At 39.8% G+C, this 23504-nt stretch overlaps 1 protein-coding gene across 2 annotated transcripts; it reads right to left on the reverse strand.

Annotated features, from left to right (window-relative positions):
* Positions 1-318: 318 nt before the first annotated feature.
* Positions 319-5299, reverse strand: LOC139143505 (uncharacterized). 2 transcript variants are annotated; one of them, XR_011554603.1, is made up of 2 exons: positions 2288-2865; positions 319-1782 (listed from the first exon to the last, which is right to left on the reverse strand). XR_011554603.1 is itself a non-coding variant. In XM_070713893.1 (2 exons), exon 1 carries the CDS (start codon positions 4931-4933, stop codon positions 4190-4192), a length of 744 nt encoding a protein of 247 aa, XP_070569994.1. In that variant the 5' UTR covers positions 4934-5299; the 3' UTR covers positions 319-1782; positions 3806-4189. The 2 variants fall into 2 exon arrangements, 1 of the variants encoding a protein (XP_070569994.1); XM_070713893.1 differs by lacking the exon at positions 2288-2865 and adding an exon at positions 3806-5299.
* Between the last annotated feature and the right edge of the window lie 18205 nt (positions 5300-23504).

The raw sequence follows: 23504 nt of genomic DNA on the forward strand, positions 1-23504 counted from the left end.
AATCATTTATGTAGATGTTTATGTTTGATGCAAGATACTACTTATATTGTTTGACATGTTGCATGATACTGAATGAATTGGTGACTATGCATATATTCGACCCCGGTTCGAGACAAATTAAATGAAACCATCGCGGAAATGAATTGATGGTCATGACCATTAATTGGAAATTAAACAAGACTAAAAGTTGAAGTTTGATTCCAATTCTATGTAGTCATCATGAAGCGTAGGGATCACATGAGATGTAGGCTGCGCACGTACGTCATATATACAAATCAGGCTTGAACGCACCAAATGTGCACATCCATGCTTGAGCCTTATCAAACCTGGACTATTCCAACACCATAAGGCGCTATTAGTTGTATAGAAACCACTAATATCTCCAGTAAGTAACCTCCCCACTAGGGCGGGACACTGGGAGGGCATGTGATCCCTACGCTTCATGATGACTACATAGAATTGGAATCAAACTTCAACTTTTAGTCTTGTTTAATTTTCCAATTCTATTACGTCATCATTCCACTTGGTATCACATGAGACTTTAAAGCAATGTGCACATAAGGTTGCTCTGCATAACTCCAATTTATTACAAAATAAATATTGTATACTTAAGTCAACACAGCTGAAGCAAATACATTATTTTCCACAATAGGCTTGTCATAAAACTTAGAAAATGTACAGGTCGATGACCAGCCCGCTGTAGCCATAATATGATCAATGGGCACAAAACAGAGTTTTGCCTTAGAAACAGCTGCCACACGCACACTGTGAGGTTAAACCTATTAATGTCAATTCCTGCCCTGACCATAACGTCTCTAATCCATCGACTGATAGTGGATCTGGCCACAGCCTTATGTGGCTTCCTATAACTAATAAATAGCTGTGTTACTGTCTCCCTAATATCTTTGGAGCGTAATAAGTACTCAGTCAACGCTGTGCACACACACAACCTCCTATCTGGAGGATATTGTTTCAAATGAATAACAGGGGGTGAATACCCTGGTCTGCTTTGTTTCACAAGTTCATGGATCACAAATTTATCCGAGGTAGCACCTCGATCCAAGTATCGTATATCAAGAAGATGCAAAGATTGCCCCCTAGCTGCAGTGACTAGCGCAATCAGCATAACTAGTTTCAATGTTAGCATTTTCAAAGTAAGCTCTTTCACTGGAGGTAGGCTTTTTAAATACACAAGTACCTTTGAAACATCCCAGATTTCTTTATATCGAGGTAGGGTAGGTCTCATATTAAACACACCCCTCATGAACCTAACAACCAATGGGTGAGTACCAACAGTAACAGAGTTTCTAGTAAAACAAATTGCAGATAGTGCTGACCTTGCTGTATTTAAGGCACTATAGCCCAGTCCTGACTCAAAAAGACTTGTCATAAAGTCCAGCACAGTTTTTATATTCGCCTGAAATGGATCTCTCTTGACCTGACTACAAAACTGTATCCACTTCCTGGCATATGTGGAGTATTGTTTCTTTGTACCTGATCTCCAAGACTGCAACATGATATTGACTGTTGCTGGAGAAAGTCCATGTTTTTGGAGTGACATCCTGATACTTGCATGCCATCAGAGACATTGTCCTCCATAATGGGTGTGGTTCCTTCCTGTTCGGAATCAGAAGCAAGTTTTCCTTCCGTGGAAGTTCCAGAGGTATAGCAACTATCATCTTCAGAAGTTGTGAAAACCATGGCTGTGTTGGCCATATTGGTGCAACAATAATCCCGTCTGCTTTGTCCTCCCTCACTTTCTGAAGGCATCTTCCAATTAAGCTAAAAGGAGGGAAAGCATAGAAATATTTACTTCCCCAGTCAAAAGTAAATGCATCAACATATTGAGCATCAGGATCTGGCCTCCATGAAGCAAATTTCTCCAACTGAGTGTTAAGTCGGGATGCAAACAAATCAATCTCTGGCCAGCCAAACTGTTTTACTATTAACCTGAACATTAAGGTGTCTAATTTCCATTCCGTTTCATCATGAAACTGTCTTGATTCATGATCAGCTTCCAAATTACATACACCTGGAACATGTGCAGCAGTTAACCAGATATTTCTGTCTCTACTCCAGAGCCATAAAGATCTCGTAATGTCATTACATTGCCATGATTTGATGCCTCCCATGTGATTAATGTATGCAACTGCTGTCGTATTATCTAGCATTAATTTGACATGTATATCTGTCAAAGATGCACAAAAAGATTTTAATGCATAGAAAGCTGCTAACAATTCCAGGTAATTTATATGATATAGGGCTTCCTGCCCAGTCCAACGCCCACCTGTTTTATTGTTTCCAAAAGCTGCTCCCCAGCCCAAACTGGAAGCATCTGAATATATTTGCATATCTGGATTCCCCTTGCAAATGTGTCTCACCTGAAATGGTAGGTTGTCACACCACCACCTTAAATCAGTTTTCATATCTGCTGAAATTTGCATAGTTGCATCAAAATTTCCCTTGTGTTCTTTTAAGGCCTTTACTTTTTCCATCTCCAAACACTTAATGTACAGTGGTGCATAATCCACACCTGTAATGGATGCCACCATAAGACCAATGACATGTGCCATAGTGCGAATCGAAACCTGATCTTTATTAATTAACTTAGTGCATTCAGACTTAAGTCTGTCAATCTTTGGTTTTGTCAATTTGACAGTCATAGTTACAGAATCAATAAGAAATCCCAGAAATACAATCTGTTGTTTTGGGACAGTTTCAGACTTTACCGGATGTGGTAAAAACCCCAGTCGGGTAACCAGCTTCAAAGTATCATCTACATTATATTCACATTCTTCTACAGTATCCCCAATTAATAAAGAGTCATCAATATAAGCCGTGTTAACATGGCCTAATGCTCTTAATGTGGAAAAGACTGGTTTTAATAATTTTGTGAACAATCTTGGTGCACATGCCACCCATTTGGCATACATGTATATTGATAAATGGCACCTTGCCATTCAAACTTAAGGTATTTTTGATGTACCTCTGCAATGGGCACTGAATAGTAAGCATCACGCAGATCAATTGAAGCCATGTAACAACCCTGTGTTATTAATTTCAAGGCAGACTCCAGAGTATCCATCTTGAAATGATGATACTCCACATATTCATTCAATTTCTTTAGATTCAAAATCATTCTGAACTACCATCTGGTTTAGGACGTAAAAAGATGTTTGAAATAAACTCCCCATCACAATGCACTGAGGGTTTAATTACTTGTTTACACAATAATTTCTCTATTTCACCATTGATAACGGCCACCTGATCTTTGCTACAGGGATAACTTTTTGGCACATCACATGGAGGCATCATGGGCCAGTGGCTAGAGCAGTGGACTCACGATCAAAGGATGGTGAGTTCGAGCCCCGGCATGGCTGTGGTGTTGTGTCCTTGAGCAAGGCACTTTATTCCTCATTGTTTCTCCCCACCCAGGAGTGATGGGTACCTGGTAGGATAGAGGTTGTTATGTGTGCGTTTAGCTCTGCTGCGCTTATTGGCTGCACATGTGAGCTGTTGTCTGCTCCCCAGGGAGTTGAGTGGTATCATATTAGGTCCAGTGACCAGGGGTAATAATAATTGTAAAGCGCCTTGATCACATCTACTTGTGGATACGTGCGCTATATAAGAACCAAATATTATTATTATTATTATTATTTTAACTGCATAGGCATGCTAACAAAACAAATATGTGCATGCATAACCAAATCCAGTATATTAGGATCACTTGTAACCGTTTCCAATTATGAGCAAATAATTTCAATCTACCAGCCTGAAAGGGCTGTTCAGTAATTATGTTGCTTACCTGAGTACTACTCTGAGTCCCTGGTTTTATTTCGACTGCAGCTTCGCAGTCTGGCTTCCGTAGTTTTTTGAAGCTCCTTTATATGGTGCCTGACGCTGGTATACACCACGTCCTCGTCCACCTCTGCCTCCCCTAAAACGAAGTCCTCTGTATCTGGAACCTCTGCCATATGAAGCTCCACGGTAAGTACTGATCCTACTGCCAGCCTTGTTTACTTCCTGGATATCCTTCACCCGCTTTGTAACGTCATCGCCAAATAAATCGCCAGTAAATGGCACAGACGACGAGCACAAATGTCCATAGTCATGTTTTAAATCATTTCTCATCGCATCTCGTCTGCGCATATTTAACAAATAATTAGTTTGCCCCAGCAAAGCTAATGCATCAGTACCAAGATCCAACATTTTCTGACTTTGCTCCGTATTTGACTGTTTTCGCCAACAAGTCAACCATCTTTACTAGAATAGCAGACCCTTTAACTAGAGCTGCCTGAACTGTTTGAAACTTCGAGTCCATCGACCGAGTATCAGCACGTATGATGTCCCATACCAACTGATTAACCCGCACTTTCATCAGGCCTTCACAGTTATCCGGTCGATTATGTTTCTTAAGCAGTTCCTCCATTTTCTCGTCTGAAATGCCTTGACGAAACAATCCATTAATAATTTCTGCTAGGCTAGCATCAACTGCCTCGTCACACTTCTCCTTGACAATAAACTTGTCGGAAAAGTCTTTAAATAGCCCAGGATCAGTAGATTTATCACCTCCAGAGCTCGTGCCTGCACCTGTGTCATTTAAATTTGACTCGGAGGCATCTGAAGTCTTTTGTTTCTTGGCAGGACTTTCAACCTGCTGCGAATTATCTCCTTCCTCAACATATTCAAATGCTTCTTGCATATTATCCACACGCTCACAAAGAGCAGTAATCTTACTGTCCTGCAAAGTTTGGTTGCGGGAAATATTTTGTAACATCTCCAAAATGGCTGCCGTACCTCCATCAGCTGTTTTTGGCTTCTGCATTTTTCCTTTCGCTTTACCAGCAGAAACCACTGGAATTATATCCGTCCCGCTACTAGTCTGACTAGTGCTGGCGATATCCGCCACACTTTTATTTTCCATTGCTGCCATCGTAACTAAAATAAGAGAACGACCACGTCGTTCTAGTTCTTGTGACGTCAAAATAAAAAAGTCGTGAAGCAACGGCGTTACTCCAGTCGGTCACACACCAAACTCCGCTATCACTAGTATCAGTGAAAATTCTATGAAGCAACCACGTTGCTTCAGTTAGTAAACCGAGCCACGCTACGGTTACAAAGTAGTCTATCAACGTACGACGTGCTGAGAGTAAGACAAAGAAGTCAACGCATACGCGTTGCGTAATAAATAAACGTCTTACCTCGCTGAACGTTCACAGCACACTGATTTGTATATATGACGTGCGTGCGCAGCCTACATCTCATGTGATACCAAGTGGAATGATGACGTAATAGAATTAATTTTTGCAATGGTTTCATGTATCGTGTATAGAACCGGGGTCGGATATATGCATAGTCATCCATTCATCCAGTATCTTATAACATGTCTAACACTATAAGTAGTATTTCGTATCAAACAAAATTCATGAAAAATGGCCGACTTTGTCCGTTTAATGTGCAGAAGGTGCTTGCCTGCATTTGGTCTTCAAGTATGCACAGGGAGAGGTAGGATGTCAGAGTCATTGAGATGAAATTATGTCATATATTTTACCTTTGTCTATTCCCTCCGAATGTATCTTCAAATGCACACACTGCAACAAACGTACCTGACGCTAAAGCACTTGGTTGGACATCTATGCACCACTTCCTTAACTTTACGCCTTCACCACATGAGGGATAAGGTATTTTGCGAGGAAACAAAGAGAATGGAGTTAGGGAGGTGGAGCATAGATATAGTTATAGCCAACCAAGTGCTTAAAAGTCAGGATTTCAACTTCCAACACACACATTATGCATTTTAGAAATACCTGTGAAGCTGGCAGATGGATGTTGTGGAAATACGTCGATGCGCAGCTAACCTCAAAGCCTTCTTGGGTGGTGTACCACCCCAGATCGGCCACAGACTCAATGAAGAGGTTCGGGACCTAGGGAGCTTGAAAGTCTTGTTGGGGCTGAGGATCCATGTTAGGCTAGAAAACCAGATGATAACCCAAATTACTTAGAGCCTGTGTTCCACAACAGCAAGAGGTACTCCTACGGCTATTGACAAAGGTTGAGACGACCCAAACTAGCCAAAATTAGCCAAACCAGCATAAACCACCAAAAACGACCCATATCATCAAGTAAACGACCTAAAACAAACATTCTAGGTATTCAGGGATACAATAAAACTCCACCTTCTGGAGAAACCGTCGACAGAATTGCGGGCAGCCATGTTGTTGGTACTATCAATTACCAAGTTGTGGGGCTCATTTCGATGACACAACTGAAAACGAAAATAACTTCAGCATCGTAACTGGGCTCACCGAAGGAGGGCGCTTTTTGCAATTTTTTCAGGTGCACTATGAACTGATTTTGTCCAAAGCAGTTCTATCTTGCCATTTAATGCCATGTCTGCTGTGGGTAATATGTGTAATTGAAAAATGGATCCACTTTGAGTACATCCAGCCAAGTGAATGAAGAATTTTTTTTATTGTTTCATGTATTTTGAAGCACAAGTCTACTACATGTGTTATTCAGTCACCATGATAATTCAAACACCTCTATCAGGTGGATGCAGCTGTATTATTGATGATGACTTGTTTGTGAAAAAAATTAAAGCTTCAACTTTTGAAATTAAAACCTTTATGCAGTTGAAAGTCCTGCGTGATGTTGATAATGCCACGTGCTTAGAGTCCGAGTCTACATTCATTATCTGTCAGCCTGCCTATGTATGTATGTATGTATGTATGTATGTATGTATGTATGTATGTATGTATGTATGTATGTATGTATGTATGTATGTATGTATGTATGTATGTATGTATGTATGTATGTATGTATGTATGTATGTATGTATGTATGTATGTGTGTGTATATGCATGCATGCATGTATATGTGTATGTATGTATGTATGTATGTATGTATGTATGTATGTATGTATGTATGTATGTATGTATGTATGTATGTATGTATGTATGTATGTATGTATGTATGTATGTATGTATGTATGTATGTATGTATGTATGTGTGTGTGTCTCCACATATAAATGTAGACATGCATGTTTCCTGTAATATGCCCTTGTATCAATATGGCCATGTGAGGGCGCTGTTTTTTTAAAGCGACCACCCACTTAATCTGTTATTTGCTAGATCTTCAACTTTCCATGGTAACCTGCATGCACGCATATATATGTTTGTGTGCATGCATGCATGCATGCACATATATGCAGGTATGTGTATGTACATGTATGGAACCAGGGCCACGGCACATGTTATCTTAATATTTGGTTTGTAGAATTTATTCAAATAAATTAATGTTTGGTATCAAAAAAAATGTGAATGAGCTGTAAAATGTAATAAACTAAAAACTTTGATCTCATTCCTTGGTAAGCCACTAAACACAACAACGGGGAAATTCCCTGTGCTACACTTTACGTTGTAAAAGCAGTAACAATCTTGCACAGCGCCCTCTATTGAAGAAACAAACTGAACCCCTTAACTCGTTGATGGCATGTATAGGAATTTGCAATGATCGAAAATGCCGGCTGGTTTTCGCCGTTTTGGGGGCGGTTTCTCCAGAAATCTGAGACATATTTCATCCCTGTGCTTATTTTAGGTCGTTTACTTGATGATATGGGTCGTTTATGGTGGTTTATGGTGGTTTGGCTAATTTTGGCTAGTTTGGGTCGTCTCAACCTTTGTCAATAGCCTACTCCTACGGACAAGGGAGATTTATGAGGCACTAGACAAAGTCTCCCCCTCTCCTGGAAATGTTGGAACAGTGGAGAAGTAGGGGCTCAACTGGGTGGTTGATAGAGTTACCAACCTCTGGCTGGACATCGTACAATACCAGCCCCGTACATGCAGCTCTTACATCCTACTACCAGCAGCTCTCAGAAACAAAAAAGCAATCATTAATGTTAACAATAAGGATGACAACTCCCTCCGCTGTACGTTCCGCCAAGCTTTGTTTCCTGTAGAGAAGGATCCTCAAAGGCCGACCAAAGGTCCCATCAATCATGGGCTGGACAAGGCCTTCAGAGGGGTCGATACCCCCACCCTCTCTCCCAGTTAGCAAAGGTGGAGAGACAGGGGCATGGCCATAAAAGTCTTTGGGTGGGACAGAGGCGTTGTCGTTGTCTTCCACATCAGCAGGTAGCCAAGGAAATGACAGGGATCAATGTTATGTTGATTGAGGAAGCTTGGAAATTCCACTTTACCTGGGTTAAAGACTTCAACTGGCTGCTGCACGAGCAAGGGCACAAGGAGTGCAAACACTACAGTATACGCTGCCTCCATGGGAACAAAAGGGAGGACCTGCTGGAGGCCCATTTATGTAGTATGTTTGACTGGTACACAACTGTACATGTACTAATAAAGTCTCTTTATATTTGACGGTTCATATTTAATTCATTTCTCTCTAATCATTTCTATATAATTAATGGAGAGCTCTTTCGTTAGTGTTAAATAAATTTACAAAATATAAGATGTGTATATTGCGAAAGATAATGTGGCACTTTTGGTGAAAATACAAGCAATTATTCAGAGTGCAATCAGTTCCACATACTTGTGGTATATAGGAACATGAAAGAGTAATATTAGTTATCAAATGCTTCATTGCACCGTGATTGCATTTGTTTAAACAGCCAAGTTCTTGTCAGTTTTCTCAGGAAATTGCAAACTGTACACAACTTTCAAAAGAAAATAAAAGAATTAAATTCACATCGAGAATTTGCATCAACATGGCATAATTAAATTAGAGGTTTTAACGATACAAAGTTTTGTGCAGCTCGTCTCTGAAAAGCCACTGAACTTTGTACGTGTAAACATGTACTTGTAGTTTTACCTAACACAAGGCTAGACTACCTTCAATGCTGGCAAAATTCTGGTGCCACATGGAATGACTCTAACTCTGTGTGCTGGATAATGTCACTGAAATCCGAATATATTTATATTCAAATAGAGGATAATATTGGCAATGGGAGAAGTGGGCCTGAGGAACGCGCATGCGTGTACTGTAGAAGCAGTAGTGCAATGTTAAAAGAAAATGTACATTGGTAATTTGGAATATTATACATGTATGTCAGTATAATTACACCATTGAGTATAAAAAGACCTGGAGGACGATACTGAATGTGTCACAAGGCTTGGTTGGTTTCCAAGTTGTGCAGAAGTCCGCCTAATCAAAACTTTGCGACTGGGTTCTTTTCTTTTTGGGACCCCAGAGAAAATGTAAATTCAAAACGGGTTTCCGAGTTTATTTATGTATTTATTTCTCAAGCCCAAATCATATGCATATGGTACTATAGCACACAAAATATCATAAAGAGACAGCCACCAGTATCATGACTGCTTAACAGACAACAAGGTGCACTGTATGTATGAAATATATCAGAAAATAGAACGACACGACACAACATAAAACCGTAAAGGCAACACAAGGACATAGAACATGTAACGAGTTAACAATTGTGGTGTTTCATACAACTTGCCCTACTCTTGCTAATGGCTTGTTTGCAGGCTGTCGAGTCCTTTCAGGTCAATATCACAAGGTTGCACCTAATGTCTCAATGTTCGGGCTTGCTCACAGTGTCTCAATGTTCAGGCTTGCTCACAGTGTTTCAATGTTTAGGTTTACACAAATTGTCTCAAAGTCCACGTCCAGCAGAGTTTAGTGTGGAACATGGTCGCAGAGGCCTTCCAGTCAGGTATATATCACCCTGGGGTTATCAGTTCCTCAGTGTAATTCATTCTCCCCGCTGCTACTGACTGGAGCCTTTTTATATGCCAACCCAGGTGCACAGTTCCACCCACTGTACTATTCATCCGCTAGGATAATTAATTCATAGTCATTGTTCTCACTGCTCCACTGCCTATTGTTCTGGCCGGTGCCGCGTATATTCATAAGTTGTCTCAGAGTTCTCATCAGAAAGTTATGCAATCAGCACTGACTATTTCACAACCTCTATCTACACGTACATAGACCTGACTGCCATTACCACAAATCAAAATGACGTATGACACACCACACACTGTTGATACTTTGTGACACTACTCCCCCTTTTTGAGATGAAACTCTTTGCTTCTTAATACTTCAGTTACAAGTATTTGTACTGAAACAGTGAATAAACTGTTGTATTTCACTTGAACTGTTAAAAATTCAGTCACCTCATCTGACTTTGTTCTGCTTCTGCTCAAATAGTCTGCTTCAACATTTTCTGTACTCTTTATTGCAACAATCCTTTAATGAAAGGACTGCAGGTACAAAGCCCATTGCACAAGCCAACCATTTGATACTTTAGCACAGTTCAGGAAGATAAGTGGCTGGTGGTCATTCTCAATCAGTAACTCTTTGCCATAGAGATATTGTTGGAATTTACGTATTCCCCATACTAATGTCAAACATTCTTTCTCTATCACAGAATATGCAGTTTTCCGTCTAAGCTTTTTATGGCTAGCATAAACCACTGGAAATTTTTCTCCTTCATGTTCCTGTAAGACCACCACCCTCAGTCCACTGTCAGATGCATCGCTTCCCAGAATGAAGGGTTTTGTGAAATCTGGAAGTCTCAACACAGGGTAACAACTGAGGGCGCCCTTCAAATCAGTAAATGCCTTCTCCTGAGGCTCTCCCCAGTTAATCAATTTAGGTTGACCTTTCCTTGTTAGCTGCAATTGTGGCAAAGTTTGGTATAAACTTTCTATAATAACTTGCCATTCCCAAGAATGATCTGACTTGCTTAACAATGTGTTGACATTCTGTTTCAAAGAGGGCATGAACCTTGTGAGGTAGCATTTGCAATTGCCCTCGTCCCGCCAATTGACCTACGAACTTTAGACTGTGGTATCCAACAAAGCATTTGCTTGGCTTGGCTGTTAACCCTGCCTGTTCTAGACGATTGAACACCTAAATTATAGTATCAATATGCTCCTTCCAAGTTTTACTATTACCAGTATGTCATCTATGATATTCTCAACTCTCCCTTCCAATCCTTTCAGAACTTTCCTCATAAGCCGAGGCCAAAAGTCATAAACTGAAATTGATAAAAACCTTGAGGGTGAGAAAAGCTATCTTTTCCTTTGCATTTTTAGCCAGAGGGATTTGCCCATACCCTTTTGTTAGATTTAATATGATAAAGTACCTGCTTCCTGTTAGTCGTGTGAAAAATTCCTCTGAATTTGGCATTGGTTCTGCATCAAATGTAGTGACTTTTTTCAGCTTTCTAAAGTCGATACAAAATCTTATTGTACCATCTTTTTAATTAATAAGCACGATGGGCGATGCATATGAGGAATCTGGCGGTTCAATCACTCCCATCTGTAACATACTTTCAACTTTCTTGTGCACAGTATCTTGAGAGGCAAAATGAAGTGGATATTGTTTTGATCTTATTGGATCATCTGAAATTAATTTAATGTCATGTTCTCTTATATTTGTTTTCCTGGAATATCAGTCAATGTGTTCGTAATTCTCTCACTTGTTCAGCACTTTACTCTTTATTCACATGCACATCTTTCATGCTCTCTTTCCGTACTGTTGGAGTAGTTTCTACCAACTCGTCCATATACCACTGATCACAATCTACCCCATTCTCATCTTCCTCACTCTCAATAACTCCGACTCAAACATTCTGCATTACACGTGACTTAAGAAAATTATATTTGTTCACTTCATACTTTTTTAACAAGTTAGCATGATACAGCTTTAGTTTGTTCTTCATCTGCAAACGATAGTCAATAGGACCAACTTTTACTTTTTGTTTGACAACATATGGACCCTGCCACTGCATTTTGAGTTTGTCATGTTCTGTAGGAAGTAACAATAACACCCTTTCTCCTACTTTAAAATGCCTATCCTTAGTTTTCTTATCAAAATGATACTTGTACCTGGACTGTGGTTTCAGCAATTCCTTATGGGCTAATTTGCAAGTTTCCTCCAGTCTTTCCCTCAGGTCAAGAACATACTGATATGTAGATTTTACATCAGGCAGAGTAGTTTCCCCTGTCCACAATTGCCTCAATATTGCCATGGGTCCCCTGACTGTATGTCCGTATGAGGGTCCCCTGACTGTATGTCCGTATGAGAGCTCAAATGGCGAGAACACAAAGCATGAGGGGATTGACTGGCACAACCTATTTAGGTAGACTAATCCCCTGAGAGCGGAAAAATTCCACATTACCGAATTAACAGCTTATGATTCCCAGAGAGTAAATAAACTACCGATCAAGTAGAACAAAAGATCACAATGTTTATGAATATGACATCACCCGTGATATTTGTAGAGCAATCACTGATCGACAGTCAGTTCACACCTCAAGTAAGGTATCTTTTCATATGGAAATAATTTCGAACCTACAGCGTTTGTGCCGGGGAATCTTGGCATGAGGTTTCCAGTGGGGCTTCCCTGTATGCCAATAAGAGTGGTCCAATATACCGATCCAATCTTTAGGTCGCTCTGTACACATTTTCCTAACCATATGTTTTAATGTACCATTAATTTGTTCAACTAACTCATTGCATGCTGGGTGATATGAGGTTGTAGTCAATTGCTTGATAGACAACAGCCTATTAACCTCTTTCATGACATCCTACACAAATTGCTTGCCTACATCAGACAAAATGCCTTCTGGTACTTCTACTCCACTATATATATATATTCCTACTTATGCCTAGGCCACAACTTCAGTTGAGGTTGTAGTCAATTGCTTGATAGACAAGAACGTATTAACCTCTTTCATGACATCCGACACAAATTGCTTGTCTACATAAACAAAATGCCTTCTTGTACTCCTACTCTACTATATATTCCTAGCAATGCCTAGGCCACAACTTCAGTTGTAATTCTGTTCAGTGTCACTGCTTCGGGACAACAGGTCGCATAATCAACAACTGTTCGAAAATAATGGTTCCCCTTGTCTGTCACTGGGTCTATAGGTCCTATCAAATCAACAGCCACCCTCTTGAAAGGGGTGTCAAGTAGTGGCATTTCCCCAGTGGCAACATACCAACCTTTCCCTTTGGAAATGTTCATTGACACCCATCACATGATCAACAATACCGTGCGATATCATCATGTATACCTGGCCAATAGAATTGTGTAAGAACATTATCAGAAGTTTTCTTTGCACCTAAGTGGCCAGCGAGCACAGAGTCGTGTCCAAGCCTCATTACGTCATTGTGAAATTTCTTGGGCACCACTAACTGGGTGAACATCTGTCCCTGTTCTATCTTTGTCGATTGAAATTTCCTATTAATCAAACCTTTGCTCATAATAAAACGGGACAAGTTACTTGCACCACTCACTCTCTCCTCCACCTGACATCACCAAATCTCGAACTTGTTTCAAGCTTGGTCAGTCTGTTGTGCTTCTTTGAGCACTTCTACAGTAACTATTTCCTTTCAGCACTCTGACACTATCATAAGGCGAGGTGGCTTCCTCTGGGTTATTACCTGAGCTCTAGTCTGCACAGCTTGTTCCACTTCAATCCCATTATTTGATTCATGCACACTTGCATCAGAACTCATGGTTTGCACACAAACTGGGATTAGGATTTTCGGGCTCTCTAGCTCCGTCGATATTCCCTATGATGAAGTCATATATCAGTGTCTGCATACATAATGCATCAACCTCACCTTGACAGTAGGGTGTGTTAATATTCAGTCTGGCCACTGAGGCTCTCCTACAGGTACCATCTATCATTACACAAGTCCGGACCCCCCCCCCCCCCACGTTAGCTGAGTAGATTTCACCAAATCACTCATTACGACCACATCACTACATCAACTATCACGCAGTACTTTTATCTTGACATCATTGATGATGCCTTCAACAACTTGCATACCACAAACTGTTGAATTAGGACGTGAAATGCTGGCAAGGCTAACTATTGGCAATTCGTGACCACATTTGCTCCATGCACACTGTGTTGCTCGGTCGCGCACAGGATTGTAACATCTAAGTCGGTTGCTGTGACCAACTCTTTTGGGTTGGAAACGGTAGCCGACTGGTTTTGTGTGAGGCCTAGCAGCTAGGCGATGTTGCCGTGAGTGTGTGGGGGTTCGAATCCCGTTTGGGTTATAGTAAAAATTATATTTCTTTAACCTGAGTGGACAGTTTCTGCTGGTGGATATTTACTTGTCCCCGAGTCTGTCTGATAGCTCAGTAAAAAGCTTCGTGCTTTTCCGATTACTATGTGTGTTTGTACTGTGTCTGTGTGTCGTCTGCTCCATGCACACTGTGTTGCTCGGTCGCGCACAGGATTGTAACATCTAAGTCGGTTGCTGTGACCAACTCTTTTGGGTTGGAAATGGTAGCCGACTGGTTTTGTGTGAGGCCTAGCAGCTAGGCGATGTTGCCGTGAGTGTGTGGGGGTTCGAATCCCGTTTGGGTTATAGTAAAAATTATATTTCAAAACTACCTTGTCCTTATCACTTTAACATGGGTGCCTGCCCTTTTCTGGTTCTTCCGACATTACACATGTTGCTGATATCTGCTTAACTAGGGAGTCAGTTGATATGGCAGTGTCGTCACTGTCTACTTCCACTTTCAAGGCAGCAGTCTTTACAGACTGATGGTTAAACCCTCAACTCCTGCACTGAGCAATTAGATGACCAACTTTACCACGCTTGAAAAATAATCGCAATCATACCAATCCATAATCCAGTGATAGTAGGTCAGAATTCGTAAGACAATAGTTGTAAACATAGACACAAAACAGCACAGAACATACAGTAAATAGACGGTACACAAACAAAGTCATATTCATGAAAGAAAGATATATGGACCTCTGGCCAGAAAACCAAGAAGTGATGTCAGGTGTTTCGAAAATAGTAAGCGCATCCTGTCCCACATGTGGCACCCATCATATATCATCAATCAATTAGTCAAATAGGTAGTGGTCACTAACTAAGGCCAATGTCACCGATACCATCAGAGATCATTTGTCGAAGAGAGATATTGTATTTACCTACAAGCTGAAACATTTTCTTGGTTCTTTCTTTTTGTCCTGACCTTCTTGAGAATGTTTACTGGAGGAGCCCCTAGGACTCTGGAAATTATTATTTGAACTCCGCTGGCCTTTCTTGTTAGTTGTAATTTGTCTAGCCTCTTGATGTCGATCTGCTAATTTGACCATTTTTTGGACGTCAGATGGTGCTCTTTCATGTAAAAATAAAGCAAGCTCAGGTAAGAGGTGTTCAGAAATTGTTCCCGCATTATGACATCTTGTAGCCCTTCAAATAACTGCTCCACATTGGACATTTCAATCTATCTTTGTAAGTAATTTTGAGGTCTAACAACAAAGTGTGTCGCAGTTTCATTTCCCTGCTGCTTTGCTGTGCGAAATTTCCTTCTGAACCTTTCTTCATTTAAATCATACCTTTGCATTAATGCTGCTTTCACTTTCTCATACACCGTAGCATCATCCACAGGCATACAAGTATTCACAGATAGTGCCTACAGTGCACTAAGACAAACAGCCCATGTACACGGCTCTCATTCTTTACTCCTAGCAAACAATCCACACCGTACCAAGTATGCATCCATATCATCCTTTCCATCATTAAATTCAGGCAATTTTGGAACTCTAGCTTTGCTAGTACCAGTTTGAATAGTTTGAAAATCCTTTTCATCTTCAGAAGCTGCTATCTTCAACTTTAGTTTTCCTAAACTCTCTTGTCTTTTCTTGTGCTGATAACTTTTTTCTTTCTAAATCCCAAGTTTGTAAAGCAAGTTCAGTTTCTCTTTTTTCAGTTTCTCGTTTTGCATGCCTTTCGTCACGTGCGATCTGTAGTTGCTCTCTTATAAATTCAACAAGCTCTTGGCCCTCTAATCCAATGTTATTCCAACTTGCTTGAGCTCAACTATATCCAATGTTAAATTGCGAACCTGTCTTGAGTTCACGTTTCATACTTTTACAGAAGATTGGACAATTTGGTCCCCTTTTGTAATCTTTTTTACAGCCAGTGATTTTCCACGTGGTATCAAATGTCAAATACAATTATCTGCCAAATTTTAAATTGACAGTGAATAGTCAATCCCACCGCTGCCACCAAATATGTCACAAGGCTTGGTTGTTTTCCAAGTTGTGCGGAGTCCGCCTACTCAAACCTTTGTGACTGGGTTCTTTTCCTTTTGGACCCCAGTGAAAATGTAAATTCAAGACAAACGGTGAACCGAAGTTGTCAAATTCATGAGATGAACAAGTGTGCCGGTCATACATACACGCTAGTTGAAGTCATTCGAGTCTAAAGCTGGCTGACATGTATTTTCTGCAACTTCATGCCATTACCACTTTATGCCGGTATACCCAATGACCTGTCTAATTATGTGCACGGCCGTTGTGTAAGCAGGTCATGCGACTAACCGGAAGTGTACCCTTCTTTCATGGGCGCCGCCATGTTTGTTTGTTTTTTTGAGTACTCGTAATGAACAAATGCGAAACAAATTACCATTATATAATTATAACATTTTTATAACATGCCATTTATAAAATATACCTTTTTTATTAGCCAGTAAATGCTATTATGCACCTTGTACAAAATATCGTTAATATCGATAAAGGGAGAAAACTGTCGTGCATATGAACGGGGGCGTATGCAAAGAATGCTGGGATTGAATTTTAGAAAAGCGCCCCCTGTGTCAATAATTAGATTCAAAAATTGCCAGTTTTTAGACGGAACGCTGTAGTTTTCAGCTTGCAAGTGGAAGGTGGGCAGTGCGGTTACCATTGCAATGATAATGGTTGCATAATACGTCCCTTGTTTAACGCAATAGGCTGTTATCATTGTAAAAATTGCCAATTTTTGTCCAAAACTTTTACACGTTACAGAAAATCTATACCTGCACTGCTGCAGGGTTTGTCGTCGTGTACGTACGTGAACTGCTTTGACCAGAGGGAAACTGGACATAGTTGACATAAAAACGTTTATGAAATAACAATTAATTACATTTATCATGAATCAATACAAATAACATTGCCAATCTTAACCCCTGGTGCGACACCAAGGCTGAGCCCTATATAATATTAATGTTATATAAAAACACATAATTCAGGTGGCAGCCAACAAGTTGTTCACTTTAAAAACAGTTTTCTTTCAATGATAGAATATATCAAATAGGACAAGAGATATTAACTGGCCAATTTTAAGTTCAAAGGGTAATAGGTCTTCACAGGGTGTCTTCCCCAGGAAAAATTCTGCTTCCCTTCCCTGACTAAATTCAATTTAACGTCCCCAATACATTTATGCTGCTTCTCCTTCGTTGGTAAGCTTTCGTGTCAAATGACAAACAATTTGATTATCCCCTGTCCCGCAACAAAAACAACTTTGAATCCTCATAATTAATTTTATTCGTATTATTAACTGATGAAAGACTCTGTACATCAGCTCTCCTTATTTTTTTGCGTTTGGCCTGTATTTTTGATAGTGTGCTGTTGTTGGTGTGCTCTTTAGCTACCGCGAGACACGTCACTGCGTTATGGCCGTATATCGTAAAAGTTCTTGTCCTGTACAAGTTTACGAGCAATTTCCTCTCGCCAGTCGTAAATAATCCGTTCCCAACGCCAATCATGTGATTTTACCCAGCCAACAAACAAAATCTGCCACGCACCAGTTAAAAAAATGTTTCACTGCCCTAAAAACATCCACTATCCTAAAAAATAAAAGGATTCCCCTGCCCCTTTTCGATGAACAGCTCCGTTGGCTAGCCGACTTTCAACTGTTTCTAAAGTACGGACAACAATAACGCTGCATTGCGCCCATGGACCCCAGACCATGGAATTTTACCCGAATAACCACCGTCACCCCACAAAATGGAGTGGCCATGAATTAACAAATCACACAATTGCGTAACTTTGGATTCCGAGGCAGACAACTGAGGTTTTAAAACTTTTGAGCAGATAACTGACAAGCTCACCCGTGGGATGGGACTGTTGCTTCTGATAATTAATCTTTGACTACAGGGATGATTTTGCGGTCATGTAACGTCGCTTGTCTTACCAATCAGATATTGTTCATTTATTTGTTTATCATCAAGGGGAGGCGTTAGAATCTAGTTTCGCCTTACAGAAGTTTAGCTACGTTTTGTTGATCCTTTTCCGACAACAAGGCCTTAAAAATATGCTACTGGCGCTTGGCATGGGACCGCAAATTCATGCAAACACGTGCTTTGATGCAAATACTGTATTGCTGATGCGTCAGTTTTCGGTGCGGAGCTAAATCGTCGCAATCAACAGTGCTCAGTGAACGATGGCTTGAAGCAGGGGACCAGGGCGATCTTCACCACCCCTAAAATTACAGGCTGTTTTTTCAGTGAAAACCGACTGTTTTGGAGAAAGCCCGAAATGTCACCACCTTTATCGTTTCACCTCTTTGACAGTACTCGCACCATACACAATGTACCATTAATTACAACATCGCTTCAACCCGTGAAAACGACTGGTTGAAATCTCATTTCACATGCATATGTGCAAATCCAAAGCCAAGCCGGCTTCATTTAGATGCAAATGAACGAAGGGTGCAGTTGCCAATCATTATATCAAACAAAGGACTGCCGACTTCTAAGAATACCTGACATTAAACTATTTCCCAATCGATCTGCGTATCATAATATGAAAAAGTTCTCTGGGAAGGAAAGCAATTCTATAATTTTAGCGTAGCATTGCGGTGTTTTTGTCCGACAGTAAAACCATATACAGAAACAAAGCCTGTGGTTAAAAATAAGCTCACGCGGACAAGTGCAATGAGACATACACTGATTTTCTTAATTTCGTTCATGCTTTTCTCTGACTAATTTTTCTGAGATTTTTTTCTTCCGAGTCCACCAGTAGAATCGAAAGCCATCTAGTCGATCGACACCCGTGGCATACTTGTCAGACGTTATCTTCGATACCACTTATGTCCGCTCCTGTGCGGGAAAGCGTACCCGTTTCACACGATCTACATTTGCTGCGTAATTTTTCTTGTCGGTGGATTTTTTGCATCTTGAAAAAAGTTAGCTTTCCATCATTTGTTTTTCACTTGTAGTTCTGACGTCGCGATGGTCGGACGAATTCCGATCGCAGTGTTTTGATGTCAAAGAAAAGTTTCAAAAACGGCAATCTTCAGAAATTCTCCAGGATGTTTCAGGAAGCCATTAGACCGATTACACCACGGCCATGATATAGCTGAATGATCTGGGTCTGACCTACACTTTGACAACTCAGTTTAATCTTGATCTGGCACTTTCTCCAACGTTTGATAACAAACAACTGTTTATTATCTTTTGAAACATGTGACAAGTGTTTTAAAGTGGTGCTTGACTTCAGTTGGATCGAGTAGATTTGGGCTGAAATAGTTGCAGTTGGGCCAACTTCTGCACCGGTGGCTCCCCGTAGTCCCTGCGTATGTACAGGGAGTATTTAGTGGGACCGATGTCATGAGGCGTTACCTAGTCAGTAGCACATTAATTGCATTGCTGTCGGAGTGCAGGCTCGTAGTTATAATATAACAATTGTATGCTTGTTTTCAAGCTATGATTGTCGCAGTTCCAGGCTTTGGCAATGTCCTATCTCATTTTATCAAGTTCGTGACTAACATATTTTTATATGCAGTGCATTAATCATTGTAATAGAATTCAACAGTATCCCTAATGGATATAGAGGTGTATTTTCTATACCTGCACTTCTTACACCGTGGCAGATCTGCAATGCATTAGGGTTAGGCAATCCTGCAATATCCAAAGAGGATACGATATGTATTCCTAAAATCAACTTCTGAGAGCATTTAACTGGATACTAATAGAATCCATTGTGTAATTCTCTAAACTGGATAGCAATGGATTCCCTAATGGATTCCGCTGTATAGTGGTAGAATCCACTGAACTATATTCTTGTGGATTTTGATAGATACGGAACATTTGGCACAGTGAAAATAATAGAGTAATTACCATGAACTTGAAAAATCTAAAAAAACACGAACGTGCTTGTTTCAAATCTGCAACTGCTTTTTCCTGTGGATAAACTCAATTATGCTGAAAAACAGCCTGCAGCTGGTCTGTCTATCATCGTTAATACAGTAGTTCAACGGACAGTCGCCACCAAAGAACGACGAATGCTCGTTTCAGAGAACGCGATATTCAACTGTTAGAATGAAGTTCACGTATTTCTTTATTTGTAAAAACTCGACCGTCGCGATTTTATAATGACGCATTCAGTTATCAGCGTGTTCACAGATTCACATCTGTTTTACGTACTCGAGGAGCCAAAACAAGTCGCTTTTATAATTGTTCGCTTTCCATGTCAGGATCGATTTATTTCAGTTTTTCGCCAACTGCTACTTTTTATCTTACTATTAGGAAATCGTTTTAGATACCAGATATTGTCTGGTGTTATATTTAGTTTAGCCTAACGATGGGTTCAAACCTGGCACAACACAAAGTTAGCCCTGCACTATAAGCTGCTCTGAGGTCGGAAACCGTGTTCATGGAGCTGTCCATTTTAGCTCCATGCCGTGTTCAAGGTGGACTGTGGTCGTACTACAACATGCAGTTGACACAAACTCGAAGTGTCGGGTTCTGATACCGTGGAAGACTCAAAAAAGCTAGGATGCAACTACAATTGACTCGGTCAGCACTCGTGCTCAGGAAGAAGTTTCATCTTGACAGTGCGAAACGTAAAAGCTAGCGTACATTACTAAGCTGAGCGTATGCAGCACGGTGTCTGAATGAACTTAGGCTTTTTGATATATACGACATTGTTTAATGCTCTCTCCGGGCAGGAAGCTGAAAACCCAGTGACGATTGTGCAACCAAAAGACAGAAAAACACAATGTCATCGGATTTGGCATGCAAAATCACATAATTTTAACGAAGTATATACGTAACCAGCCCTTTCTACGCTTGATAATCAGATTTAACCGTTACACTACAGTGTACAGTTAATATGCTAATTTGTATTGAGCAAGAAGATCATCCCCAGTTTTAGCTCGGAATGACAGTTGTGTAAATAAAGCTTATACTTACGCCGCCAACTGGCCATTTCAGTGTTCATTTTCTTCAAATTTTTACGTCATGTATCATTTCATTTATACCACAAATTCAGACAATTGTGTAAAAAGTCCAGTACTTCATTACGGAAACCACCGAAAATGTGAGCGAACCGGAATTTTAGCTGACTTTGTGCGACTCCAAGGGTCGCATACACATTTCTGCGATTTACTCTGTTCCGTTTTTGGCAGTGTATCACAACTTCTGGAGAATGTTATTTGATGTCACGTTGACGGATTAGCCTTATCTTTGCGCAGGTTGTAGTTAATGACCCTTTCTACAAAACTGTGTCTTAGAATTCCGATAATGTTCCAGAAACAAAAAATATCGTGACAAACGTTAATCTATTCAGAATCCACCACTTCTCACTTTCAAGGCTAATTGTGCAAAAACAAAGTGGAGTATCAAAAATCCAAGACACAGTTTTTTACACACCTTACCCTGCTATCAATTGCAGTAAACGGCGGACCAATGGCCATCACCTTGTCATACTTCCAAACTTTTTTAGGTGAAAAAACCTCAAAAATACACATTTTTGAACAAAAGAAAACACTCAAACAGGTTTTGAAATATTTTCATATTTTTCGTAATCTTCAAATGTCAAGCTACCCTAATATATATAACATGTTGGGTTAAAGATTCATTTTAATGGACAAAATTAGGTCAAAGATAACTGTCTGCGAAGGCGGGTCTCCCCTAAGTCAACATTGTAATGAAATTCCAAACAAAAAGAACGAAAAAGAGTTCCCACTTTACGAAAAAGGCTGGTTTTTCTCAATTTTCATGTCAAAATGGAAAAGTAGCAGCATTTGACTGCTTGTTTTGGATAATTTATTTCCAAGATTGTGAATTCCTGAAGTTGTGTTAAACAACTTTAATTTGTCTTTTTATTTGCCAATGACAATATTGCCATATTTAGACACAAATATTCAATTTTCATTTTCACAGAAAAAAAAATAATTTTGATACTGTATATAAATTTACCTGCTGTAAATGGCATGAAATGAAGGAAAAATCTGACCAATGAATTTACCAACTTTAGATACCAGCAGCACACCTCACTATCTTTTTCCGAAATACTTTTTTTCTAATGATGAAATGTATCCGTATTTACATTTTTGCAAAGAAAAATTACATGTGTCAAATTGCTCAAGGTAGTTTGCAGATTTTTAAAGAAAAAAATCATCTTATACTATTGACTACAAGTACTTTCTCCCATTTTTCGGTATATTTTGCTAGAAATTAATGTTAAATTAAGCAATTCCTCTCTTTTGTGCATTTTTTTCAAATTTCTGTCCAATAAGCTTGACAGCTGACAAAAGTTTACATGAAAAATTTCATGAACTGCTTCTTTTTATTACAGACGCCTTTATGTCTCCGTAACATTCGTACTTCATTATTTGCTCTCCATCAGGGACCTGAGAAGGTTGCATGCCTATGCATTGGGATTGTCTTTGACAGATCCGAACAAACGATCGTACAGACTGGTCAGTATTATTGCTGATATTGCACTATACAGACTATGCAAGCCTGTTCGTGCTAAAACTATGACTGATGATCATCATCATTTCATACATCTTCCATTTACTAACAAAGGAATTGATGCCATTAATATCAGAAATATATACGCAACAAAAAGGTTACATCAACTATACCTGTATACTTTAAGAACCAGTCTGCACCTATTCTGTCATATCAGTACACCAAAACAATCTCCAATAAAATATTCAATTACAATAAGGCATTGCGGCACTTAAAAATATGATGAATTCATTCAAACGCCAGCATCCTGTGACTGCTCTACATCTCTCTTCAAATATACTCCAGTTGGTCATGTCATCACTGGTGATCTGAACTTGGTCGAACATCACCACCTTCGTAAGATATTATCTTGTGGACTCAAGTTAAGAGAACCTCGCATGATCAACTGGAACCATAATTTTAAGATCATTATGGACTCTGTTGAAGAATATGCCAGGAAATGGGCTAAAAAGGAGGATGTAGAGTTGGACACACGGTCAGAATGGGTCAAATCTGTGAGGAAAATAGTGCATGTCCGTATTGGTCCACTAAAATCACATGTTTTCAGAAGACCCTATTCTGTATTTAAAGATCCTGATGCTGTTAAGTGTTTGAATGATATCCATGACAAATATGTTGTCGTCCCTGCTGATAAAGCTGCCAATAACATTGTATTTGTCTGTAAGAAGTATTATTTTGTATGTCTTATAGACGAACTTGGTGTAACTGAGACCTCAACCAACTCCACTTACAGACGATCAATGTTCAACAAATCTGAAATTTTGGCAAACCATAAGTCATTCATGGATAACTTTAATATTACAACAAAGGATGATCATAATAAGTTGCCTAGCTTATACTGTATACCAAAGCTCCACAAAACACCTTTCAAAGCTAGGTTTATCGCAGGATCTTCGAAATGGTCAACAACAGAGTTATCGAAGATACTGACTTCTGTTCTTTGTACTGTTAAACGGG

The sequence above is a fragment of the Ptychodera flava genome, chromosome 11, assembly GCF_041260155.1.
Source record: "Ptychodera flava strain L36383 chromosome 11, AS_Pfla_20210202, whole genome shotgun sequence".
Classification (NCBI taxonomy): Eukaryota; Metazoa; Hemichordata; class Enteropneusta; family Ptychoderidae; genus Ptychodera; species Ptychodera flava.

Bases quoted from the DNA above. Each gene is read 5' to 3' on its own strand.
- LOC139143505 (XM_070713893.1), bottom strand. From the start codon at position 4,933: ATGGCAGCAATGGAAAATAAAAGTGTGGCGGATATCGCCAGCACTAGT.